General features: G+C 33.7%; 1 protein-coding gene across 1 annotated transcript; it reads right to left on the bottom strand.

Moving 5' to 3' along the window:
* Positions 1 to 350: 350 nt before the first annotated feature.
* On the bottom strand, positions 351 to 10,217 carry LOC133191025 (bystin-like). Its single transcript, XM_061326682.1, has 10 exons — positions 10,020 to 10,217; positions 7,793 to 7,884; positions 7,576 to 7,696; positions 6,163 to 6,295; positions 3,847 to 3,989; positions 2,992 to 3,089; positions 2,243 to 2,321; positions 1,869 to 1,934; positions 1,259 to 1,467; positions 351 to 671 (listed from the first exon to the last, which is right to left on the bottom strand). The coding sequence occupies exons 1-10, from the start codon at positions 10,167 to 10,169 to the stop codon at positions 437 to 439; spliced, it is 1,326 nt and encodes a 441-aa protein (XP_061182666.1). The 5' UTR covers positions 10,170 to 10,217; the 3' UTR covers positions 351 to 436.
* Between the last annotated feature and the right edge of the window lie 1,954 nt (positions 10,218 to 12,171).

Genomic DNA, 12,171 nt, shown 5'->3' with positions numbered 1-12,171 from the left:
TTAAAGATTGCCTAATATATATTAATATATATTAAATTTATGTTAAAACATACATCCTATCATCTCTTTTTGCATTATACAGAGGGATAGAGACATTTAGATATTGAGGCTGATTTTCTATTATCTCTAAGCATCATAATTAAACACACATCTACATAACCTTTAGCAATGAGTAATCAAACTGGGACAAAACCCTAATGTCTTTGGAAGTACTAGTACCAAGTGACTCACTGAATGACCAACTTATTCACTGAATGATCAAATGACTCAATGAATGAAGTTTATGAGTGATCAACAAATCTCCTTTTACTGATTTGCTGAAGAAATTTGAGATAATATAACAATGTATACAAGATTCTATACATGTATACTTCTGTGATGGTTTAAAACATTCCATAAGAAAGATCACTAAGAAGAACAAATCAAATGATGCCTATCAATCGTCCTCCATCACACTACTTCCTCCTGGTGGTTCCCCCTCAGTGTCCCGACATTTAGAGTGTACGAGTTCTCGTCGAATTTCAGGAGTAATTTTGTCATGAGTTTGTGCACGTAACAGTTCCATTAATGCCTCCTTTTGTTCACTAGAAATGTCCTCCTTGTATCGCTGTACAAATGTCAGAAGTGATTGGTGCCATAATACAGGCAGCTCTCTCTTATCTCTTTGGAATCTGTAACAATCCATACAACAATGGAGTTTAACATCTATCTAGAATTTGTAACAAATCATAACTAGGGTAAGGGTGAGTTTTATAGATACATAACACAAACAAAAATCTGATGCCTGGACTGATATATATTTTTTGACTGATTTTAAATCGAAATGACATAAATAATAAATCCCTAAAATATAAAAAAAAAAATCGTAAGTTTTCTTTGGTGCTAAAATATGCGACTTTGTTTTGGTTTCTATATAATTCTATACAAAAATTTGCACATAATTTTAACTTTATGACCAAATCTTGCAAAATTCTCCGACTTTACATGGCAAACATTATTCAGGGTACCTATTTGAACAGAAATCTATGAAAAATATCGCTGATTTCTGAAAAAAGTTTGCTTGTGTTATTTATCCTTAAAAAATGTTTTTCACTTCTCTTCATCCTCTTTGCTAAATATCACAATTTTAATAAGATCTCACAACAATATATTTGTTATTTATTGTGCACTTCAACATCACGTACTACAGTGTTTGAACTTCAAGAAAACAATGACTGAAAGGATGTTTGCAGACACTTAATCTTACAATGAATCTTACCCAAGAAAGTGGAAAACAACAGCATCCACCACCCTATAAGGGAGTGCATACTTTTTATCCAGTAAAGTCTTCAAGAAAATACTGTTTGCCCCATTATAATCCATCTCAGCAATCTTCAATATGGCAGCCGCAGAATGTAGCATGGGGACAGAACTTTTGGCCAAAATACTCGCGAGAATGATTGCTTCCCTCAGCGTACAGTTCCCAGCCTGTGAACAGACATGACAGAACACGATACAAAACAATTTACAATCATTTTCACAATCGGTAATTTAGAGCACTGGGCTGTCCACATAGCTACACACATGTGACCTTGTATTATGTTAAATAATTATATTATGTTAGGTTCCTAATTACATGTTTAATGGATGATCTGTTTGTCTCAAATATATTTAAGGTGTAATCTGTTCCAATCAATGGACATATACATGTTAAAGGCAGAAAAATCTACTGCTTTATCTATCAAGAACAATGATTTGTAGGCATATTAATTCAGTGGATTAATATGCCTACAAAGAAAACAAAACATTCCATTGATCAACTGATTAACAAAACATCATTACAAGATTTGTTACAAGATTACAAGATCTGATTTACAACACAGTTTTACCTCACACAGGGGAAGAAGAATTCCTTTGAAAAATGCTGCAGGTTTAAACAGCGACTTCCTAACTGCCTAAAAAAGAAAAATGCATTTTAGGTATTAATTGGTTTAAAGCAGTCTTTTAAATTATGAGAAGAAAGACTAACAGTTGGACAATATGTATGTAGTTCCTGACAGGAAGCTAAATCTGTTCATTTTCTTTGTATTAAACCTTACCATGTACAAATGGAAGTTCAGTCTTTTGTATTAAACCTTACCATGTACAGATGGAAGTTCAGTCTTTTGTGTTAAACCTTACCATGTACAGATGGAAGTTCAGTCTTTTGTATTAAACCTTACCATGTACAGATGGAAGTTCAGTCTTTTGTATTAAACCTTACCATGTACAGATGGAAGTTCAGTCTTTTGTACTCTGCAATGTCATCCCTGATTCTCGGAAGTAAAACTAAATTAAAGAACCTATTAAGAAAAAAATTAGCAACAAAATTATGATGCTTTAAAAACTGAAAAGTACATTTTGTCAGTTAAAGGATACAGTACTCAGTTAGGAAGCTCACCTGAAAGCTTGACAGACATACATAATTCAAGATATTTTAAGCTTGAGAAAAGGTACATGTATCTTGCTATATTAATGTATCTAGTGCCTCTAAAATCAGCTTCACTTTATGACCAGCAACCTATCAACACATCATTATTATTAAATATAATTATTAAGATACTGTCGATCATATACACTATCTCCAAGTTTAACTTAACTGAATAACACTATACATATAATGTATATCATATACACTGTATGACCAATTAGCTAAGGGATGTCCACATTGTGGGTTGAACCTACAACCCTAAGAATTAAAACCAACGCTCTACCGACTGAGCTAAAGTGTTAACCCACTAGCTAGTGCTAGTAGGAGCATAGCCTCGCTATTTACAACGCATAGCCACTTTTAACTCTGTTACACACTATCTCCAAGATGAACTTCACTGAATAACTATAATCCTGTTAACACATCACTATACATATACCATAAATGTATATCACATAGACTACAAGATCAACTTCACTGATAACCCTGTCAACATACCACTATAAATATACTGTGTATAGGTTTAATGTCATTCTTCCTACCTCTGAGCCATTTTAGCATTGAGGTTTGAGGCAAAGATCCTAGTGGCTTGATACATGGCTGCCGCTGACCAGGAATCGGGTTCTGTTAGGTATAAAACCTGAAAGAAGGAGGATTCTAGGTATGACACAAAATAATGTCAAAATTACTAAGTATGTAGCTACAAGTTAATATATGATTTTTAATTTAAGCTAAACCTGCATTATTCCATTATGACTATTGCTCTTCTCCTGGGTTTTAAACAAACTAAGTAAGTATATAGTTATGATGAGCAAGGGTGTCTCTTCCAAAATTGTGAATATCATGGTCCCTGTTGAGCAGATAAACAAAGTGCATAGTTATGATGAGCAAGAATGCTTCTTCCAAAATTTTTAAAACTTGTGGTCACAGGGTCAGGGGTTCTGTTGTTTCTTTTGGGGGGGGGGGGGGGGCTCTATTGATAATACAGTGAAAATGTTTTTAATAATATTAAGCCCTGAGGTGACGTGCATTCCCCCACTTCCCTTGAATAATTTTTAGTATAATAGCCCTAAAACATATTTATTGAAAAACTTTTGTTTTATAAATGCATATTTGCTACACAGTAAACCACTCTAGATTTGCACTATTTTTTAGGTTGTAAGTCAGCATGTGGTCAGTATTTAAACTTTAACTATAATCAATACTTTGGAACTGAAACAGTAGTAAGGTACAAACAAAGAAAGCTGCTGATTTCAACAAAAGTAAGTAGAGTGTGAAATGTTCTATAAACATTTCTCTGATTGTAATAAAAGTTGGCTTACAATTCAACTCTAAAACAATAAAATATCAGCTTTTCTACATTAGATAAACAGCAATTAAACATTTATATACTGTACCTGTTCCCAGTTCCTGAGGCTTGGGATGATTTTGAAGGCTTTAGGCAGCTTTCCACTGCGGTATTTCTGTAAAATGGGTCTGACGCTTTTATACATGTTCACAACTCTGTCATCCAACTGCTGCATCTGGACACTGGCATTATCTGATAAAATCAAGATAGGTAAAATTATCTGACATCTGTACACTGGCATTATCTGATAAAATCAATATATATGTGAAATTATCTGACATTTGTACTCTGGCATTATCTAATAAAATCAAGATACATGTAATTTCACATGTATCTGACATTTGTACACTGGCATTATCTGATAAAAATCAAGATAATGTGATTATCTAACATCTGTAGACTGGTATTATCTGATAAAATCAAGATAATTGAAATTATCTGACATCTGTACACTGGCATTATCTGATAAAATCAAGAAACATGTAATTATCTGACATTTGGACACTGGCATTATCTGATAAAATCAAGATACTGTAATTATCTGACATCTAGACACTGGCATTATCTGATAAAATCAAGAAACATGTAATTATCTGACATTTGGACACTGGCATTATCTGATAAAATCAAGATACTGTAATTATCTGACATCTAGACACTGGCATTATCTGATAAAATCAAGATACATGAAATTATCTGATATTTGGACACTGGCATTATCTGATAAATTCAAGATACTGAAATTATCTGACATCTGTACACTGGCATTGTCTGATAAAATCAAGATATGTGTAATTATCTTACATCTGTACACTGGATTAATCTGATTTATCAAGTTACATATATATATATATATATATATATATATATATATATATATATATATATATATATATATATATATATATATATATATATATATATATATATATATATATATATATATATATATTGTAATTATCTAACATCTGTACACTGGTATAATCTGATAAAATCAAGATATATGTAATTTTCTAACATCTGGACACTGATGTAATCTGACAAAATCAAGATACATGTATACGTAATTATCCACACTGTACTAATTGTACAGTCTCACATGACTTGAAATGGAGACCAGGTACAGTATTAAGAGGCCACCTGAGTCCCTGAAATTAAAATCTTTGGGGCATAACAAAGAATATAGGGACCCTAACCCTAACCCTGACTCCTAACAGTGTTCCAGCTAGGATCTGAAAATGGAGGGGTGCAACAGGAGGGCACTTTTTCGCCACGTACCGTTTGTCACGAGCTTTTGTTACATAGGTGTATCTCATTACCTCACCCTTATAATAATAAACTCCTTCAAATATCAATTTATTTAACCTTATTGATTTAAAAGATATATAAACAGACATTAGGCCTAATCTATAGCTAGTATATAAATTAACATATAAAAAAAGAATTTTAAAAATTCTCTGAGATTAAATATTACTTTTCTTCTTCTTTTTTAATCATTTTCTATTCTTATTTCCTATTTTCAAAAACAGAACCATAATTCCTATAAACTAACTGGTGTCTCACATTATTCAGTACAGTACATGTGCTACATGTGATTGGGTCTGTTTTTGGCAAATGTATAAAATATGGATACAGTATTTGTAGGTTTTAAGTAACATATAAGTACTAGAATTAAACGTACAATTTAAAGCCAATATCTTTTTTGCTTGTTTTATCATACTGGTCATGTTATTGGCAGATACTTAATTAATTAAATTAAGATTTTAAACTTCTGCAATGAAATAGAACACATTTAATATGTACATATCTGTAATCTCATAAAATACCTTTCAGAGTATCAAAAATCATAATTAAGGAGAAAATAAATGAATATTTATACTTGTTTCTGTGCTATCAAATATTGAATTCCTTCTTTTTTCAGATAAACGTCAAGAATTTATAAATAAGAAGTGAAGGTCAATGTTTATTCTACTTTCACTTCGTGATTTATTTTTAGAACGCTATAATACATGACTCTTGTTTTATATTAATTAAAACAGATAGCTTGGACATTCTCAAAGTATTTCAGCTTTTAACCCTTATTCAGACTGTCAAGTGATCAAAGTAATTAACTAATCACCTGTAACTGAAAGCGGGCACCTGTACAGATTGTCCTTAGGTAATCTACTTTAGAACACACTAATTATTCTAATGAGGGAAAAGGACAGTCAGAATGATACAGGGCACTAATATGGGACACAGGGGCGCTTGTGAGAGGCAGAGGGGCATACTGATTTGAGGGCGGGACACAGCGCCCCACTATTTCACCCTACCTGGAACACTGCCTAATTTCAGTCTGTTTTTCGGTGATTTTCTCCATTCTTACCCGACATTTGACTCCTAATTTCAGTCTGTTTTTCGGTGATTTTCTCCATGATAATGTCAGCCAGGGTCCGTCTGACTGGAGGTTCTTTACACATGAACATCTGAAGGGCTCTCTCATCCTCTTCATTAACCTCCTATTGAAATCAAACACTTATCAACATTTTTATTTCTGACTGATCATTCCTCTATTTATAATTAATATGGCCTTCTAACAAAAGACTGACATTTCTCTTCCTTCAGAAACTTTTCACCGATTTAAAACCTTAAAGAATATCAACCTGCAACAGTCTCACAGATTTCCGATGATTCACAACTGACTCACAGAATTCCTATGACTTACAACTGACTTGTAGAATTCCTATGATTTACAACTGACTTGTAGAATTCCTATGACTTACAAATGATTAACAGAATTCCTTTGATTTAAAACTGACTTGTAGAATTCCTATGATTTACAACTGACTCAGAGAATTCCTATGACTTACATCTAACTCGTAGCATTCCTAAAAATTTACAACTAACTCATCGATTTTCTAGGATTCACAACTGACTAATAGAATTCCTATGATTTACAAGAGACTAAGAGAATTCATTTCAATTACAAAAGTCTCACAGAAATCCTCCAACTTATAACAGACTCAGAGATATCCTCTGACTTAAAATAGACTCACAGATGTCCTCAGACTTACAACAGACTCACAGAATTCCTTAGACTTACAACAGACTCACAAATTTCCCCTGACTTACAACAGACTCACAGATGTCCTCAGACTTACAACAGACTCACATATGTCCTCAGACTTACAACAGACTCATAGAATTCCTCAGACTTACAACAGACTCACAGATGTCCTCAGACTTACAACAGACTCATAGAATTCCTCAGACTAACAACAGAATCACAAATGTTCTCTGACTTACAACAGACTCATAGAATTCCTCAGACTTACAACAGACTCACAGATGTCCTCAGACTTACAACAGACTCATAGAATTCCTCAGACTAACAGCAGAATCACAGATGTCCTCTGACTTACAACAGACTCATAGAATTCCTCTGACCAATAACTGACTTACAGATGTCCTCAGACTTACAACTGACTCACAGAATTCCTAAAACTTACAACAGACTCACAGATGTCCTCAGACTTACAACAGACTCACAGTTGTCCTCAGACTTACAACAGACTCATAGAATTCCTCTGACCAATAACTGGCTTACAGATATCCTCAGACTTACAACTGACTCACAGATGTCCTCAGACTTACAATAGACTCACAGATGTCCTCAGACTTACAACAGACTCACAGATGTCCTCAGACTAACAATAGACTCATAGAATTCCTCAGACTTACAAGAGACTCATAGATGTCCTCAGACTAACAACAGACTCATAGATGTCTTTAGACTTACAACAGACTCATAGAATTCCTCCTCATCCTCGAGTTCCTCCTCTGATTCAGATTCCTCCTCACTTTTCCTCGGTCCAAGAGATGTCTGAGGAGCTGCAGCTTTTTTACCACGTTTATCACTTCTAAAATATTGGAAAAAAAGAAGTTGTTGATTCATTCTAGGATGAAATTAAAATCTCTAGATTTTAGCACTAATATTCCTATTAATTTCCTCAGACCTTTTCCCCTTCAGCCCGTGCTCCTCCTGAAGTTCTTCTTGTTGAAGCCTGGCTTGTTGTAAAATTCTTTTGGAAAGCTTGTCATCAACATACTGAAATAAAGAACCTAAATTGTTCTACTTGTAGTATTTATAATACTTTCTCTTTTTTCATTTAATTTAGTGAGTAGGACAAAGATAATAAATCTATGTGTGAAAAAATGTTAACAGAACTGAAAAGAAAGCTATACATTAATATCTTATTTACACTTAAAATTTTAATTTCAAAGTTATCAATGATCGTTCATGACATAAAAATGAAGAGCATTAATTAACATTACATGAGAAATGCAAATCTTCTTGCATCATATTCTGCAGGAAAATCCATCATGAATATTGCAGAACTCAACATAAATAATAGCAGATCTGGGGCATTTTTCATGATTCTATTGAAACCTTCATAAGATCAATTTCTTCCTTTATTTCAACTCAATAACACAAGAAAGCCTTTAGTATAATTCAGTACTGAATTATCAAAACACATATTCAGAAGCCAGCATGGACTCAACGGTAACTTCAATTCAGAACTGACAAAGATCAACTGGAATCAAATCTCTGTCATACACATACAGGCAAACCTCTTTATCTCCAACTCAAAGCAACCAAGAAACAAGAGGCAATGGGCCACAAAGCTCACCTGACTAACTGTGGCCCTTCTTGATCATCTTCAGATTCTATTTCCTATAAATTCCCAAGTATAATTTGAACATTGTAGCCCCACCCTATCCCCAGGGGGTCATGATTTGAACATACTTGAATCTACACTATCTGAGGATCCTTCTTTATAGATATGACTCATCATGACTTTGCTGTTCCTGGGGAAAAGATTTTGAAAGATTTTTTCTATGTATTCTTAATTCCTATGTAAAACTTTGATTGCCCATTGTGGTCACACCCTACCTAGGCGATCATGATTTGGACAAACTTGAATCTACACTACCTGAGGATGCTTCCATATAAATATGATCAATCATGGATTTGCTGTTCCTGAGAAGATTTTTACGGATTTTTTCTTTTATTGCCCAATGTGGCCCAACCCTACCCCCCATTACATTAGGGTTAGTCTAGCATCCAACCCTTAGCTAGCCCAAGTTAGTCCAACCCTACCCCCGACATTAGGGTTAGTCTAGCATCCATCTGAGAGATTAGGGTTAGTCCTCGCGCATTATTTGACTGATAAGGGTTAGTCTAGCATCCGCTCGTGAGATTTGGGTTAGTCCTCGCATACCATCTGAGAGATTAGGGTTAGTGTCTTGTTCTTATAGATGAATTAAGAAAATTCAGTTGCTTCTGTATTTTTCGCAAGATCTTAATTCAGCTTCAACGATTATCTCATTGCTTTGTTTACATGAAAAAATATCTAAATATGAAAGAAACGACACTAAGCATGCACTTTATTGAAAATTATTTTTGTCTCTTTTTCACTGAATAAACAATATTTATTGCTTTTTTCCAGAGAACGAGGTTAAAAACTTCATTTAAAAACGAAGTTTTAAACTTCACTTTTAAGCATAGAATTTGATTTTGGGCTAAAAAAGGCTTAAAACCTCATACTTTTTTTTTTGATCGCTCACAAGATCATATACATTGAAGTCGCCTACGGTGACACTATATATTTTAGCATGTTTTTCTGGGGACCGGTAAAGTAAAGTACGTCGTTCCAAAATATTTTTAATGATGGTCTGACACTGTATATAGATGCTTAACCCTACAATGTTTTTTATGAATGCTTCCATATAAATATGACATAACAGCTTTTATGTTATTGAGAAGAAAATTTTTTTAAAAGATTTTTCCTAATTATACTCTTGTAAAACTTGATCGCCCATAGTGGCCCCACCCCCAAGGGTCATGATTTGAACAAATTTGTGGTGTCAGCACTTCAAAAGAAAAAGAAGAAGAAGATTGTGTGTAGATCTATTCACCCTGCTGTTTATTGATTTCAGCAGGGAGGAATATACTAACAGTATTTTACGTCCCTGATTTCAGAGGAAATTCGAACACTGAAAGTTAGAGACTCGGTGGACATCTCAAGATCATACACAATATAGTCCATCAGTGTGTCCAAGATCCTATACCATTAAGCTGTCAACTTTTATCCAATTTTAACTGAACAAAAAGATTTTTGGCAGTTCTGTGTTCACCATGGATGCTGGAGTTCAACATTCACATTGCTCAAATAAATTTACCTCGTCATCTTTCTCCTTCCGATTCCTGACTTTCACTCTCCCGGTGGACTTCAAAGTTTTGTCGTCTAGAATCTGATCTGCTAGTGGAACAAACTTCTCCCCGTCCTCCGTAACAGTTTTGGATGATTTTGTTTTCTTAACTTTTCCCATGTTTACTAATTATTTCACGTGTTGGCTTAATGGTGGGTGTAAATGTAGTGTAACAGGAAGTCAAAACTAAATATTTGGCATGCGGTAAAAGTAGTTAGAGACGGCAGCAGATCTAGAACATGAAGATTGCATGTAGTCTCGTTTAACCAGACACTCGGCTGCCTCCGTAAACTCCGACAGCTGTCTGGTTGAAACTAAGCTTAGAAACTTAAAAATTCAAGCAGATAAAGCATGTAGCCAAAATTAAAAACAAAAATAATTTAAGTTCCTCACCAACACACATCCTGCCTAGTGATTGGGTCAGTCCCTACCAACACTGGCCAGATCTGTATTGTTGTGAGGGAAAAAAAATAAATAAAAATTAAAATAAATAAATAAAAAGAAAAAGAAACTATAGGATCCTGGAGAGCTTACACTTCTGCCATCACTGGCTGTTACTCCAGAAGTTTCAGTCCCCAGGATCCTTATTACTGGAAATTTTAAGAAATTAACAAAGACTATATATATATAAAAAAAATCTTAGTTAAGAAAACTAAATAAAAGAGGTAGTATCAGCAAAGCAGATGAAAGACTTCAAAAATAAATGAAATATATGTATACTGCAAAATAAAAACTGATAGTATAAAAAATAAATAAATAAATAAAATAAGGGTGAGATCGTTTTGTTTTGAATTCCTCTTTTTGTTTGTTTGTCCATCCGATTCAAACTGACCCTCTCTTAATAAAATTTTGTCTTATGGCAGAGTAGTATAAGGTATAGAATTTATAAATTATTTTTTTGCTTTTCAAGCTATTTTTGGAGTAGTCCATGAACCACAAACTCGGAAACGTGCTACATCCCCATCCATATCAAATCGGACAAAGCTTCCTATTCATATATGTATAAATGTATATATTCATATATTCATAAATAATGCAAAAAAATATGTACTTTAATATGTGTATGATATAAATATGTAAATTTGCATATATATGATGTATGATATTATTTGCACAGAATTTATGTATATGTATAAAAACTATCTGGTTTATTCCTTTTTTTATGTCTTTCTCCTATCAATCATGCAACTATTTCTCTCTTGTGTGTATGTATATTGCAGTACATGTATATGATTATAGATATAAATGTTAATTTACAATGTACTTTCTTTTTGCCCCATGAGGGCCCTTAATTGGTAAAAAAACTAAACTAAACTAAACTATATGGTCCATATTATAGTAGACCATATAAAAGAGTTGATATATTGATGATGTAGACTTGGAATTTACATTTTAAAGTATTTTTGTTGATTTATTTTCATTAATGGAAGTGGGTGTTTCTTGCATCATTTAAAACAAGACTATGTAGAGAGGAATTAATATTTTTCAGTTATGCAAAGACAAGATGTACTCAGGTGCTTCACAAATTTTCGTGTGAGCTCATTAATTAGCAATTGAATTAGAAAGATCTATATCAGGCATGTAGTATCGTTTTTGAAAGGGGGGCAGCCAGAAAAAAAATAATTTGACAACTTTTCTGAAAAAAAAAAGCGTTGACAAGCAAAAAAAAATTATAATAATAAATAAATAAATGAAGAAGAAAAAAAGAAAATTTTCCGACTTCGAAAATCCTACTTCGTGAGGGAGGGGGGGGGGGGAGTAGGTTCCAACTTCTTTTACAACTTTACAACCAAATTTTTCATACATTTACACATTCCCCTGATTTGACTATACTGCAACAAAAAGAGGGAAGGAAGACAATCCTTTCATGCATTGAACATTTTTAACAGTGAAAGGTTATGTTTGGAAAAAAGGGCGGGTACAACACTCCCTCCCGATACCAAAGGCGGATCCAAGGCCGGCGCGCCGGGCGTACGCCCCCCCCCCCCCTTACCCCGTTTGAATATTTTGTATGTAGAACTTATATGTTCATTATCCTAAAATCAAGGAAAAAAATCTCTTATTTGTAAGAATTTGTCAGCTTGCGGGGGCTTAATTCGTCCCCGGACCCCCACCAGGGCTT

Source organism: Saccostrea echinata, unplaced genomic scaffold (assembly GCF_033153115.1).
Source record: "Saccostrea echinata isolate AGI-Se365-2 ecotype Australia unplaced genomic scaffold, CSIRO_AGI_Sech_v1 ptg000023l, whole genome shotgun sequence".
Taxonomy (NCBI): Eukaryota; Metazoa; Mollusca; class Bivalvia; order Ostreida; family Ostreidae; genus Saccostrea; species Saccostrea echinata.
The sequence above is the reverse complement of the archived record's forward strand: the minus strand, read 5'-3'. Positions and strand labels throughout refer to the sequence as shown.

Bases quoted from the DNA above. Each gene is read 5' to 3' on its own strand.
- LOC133191025 (XM_061326682.1), bottom strand. From the start codon at position 10,169: ATGGGAAAAGTTAAGAAAACAAAATCATCCAAAACTGTTACGGAGGAC. The intron at 3,090-3,846 runs GTACAGTATATA...TCCTTCTTTCAG, and splicing joins GCCTCAGGAACTGGGAACAG to GTTTTATACCTAACAGAACC. The intron at 2,322-2,991 runs GTAGGAAGAATG...TTTTCTTAATAG, and splicing joins AATGCTAAAATGGCTCAGAG to GTTCTTTAATTTAGTTTTAC.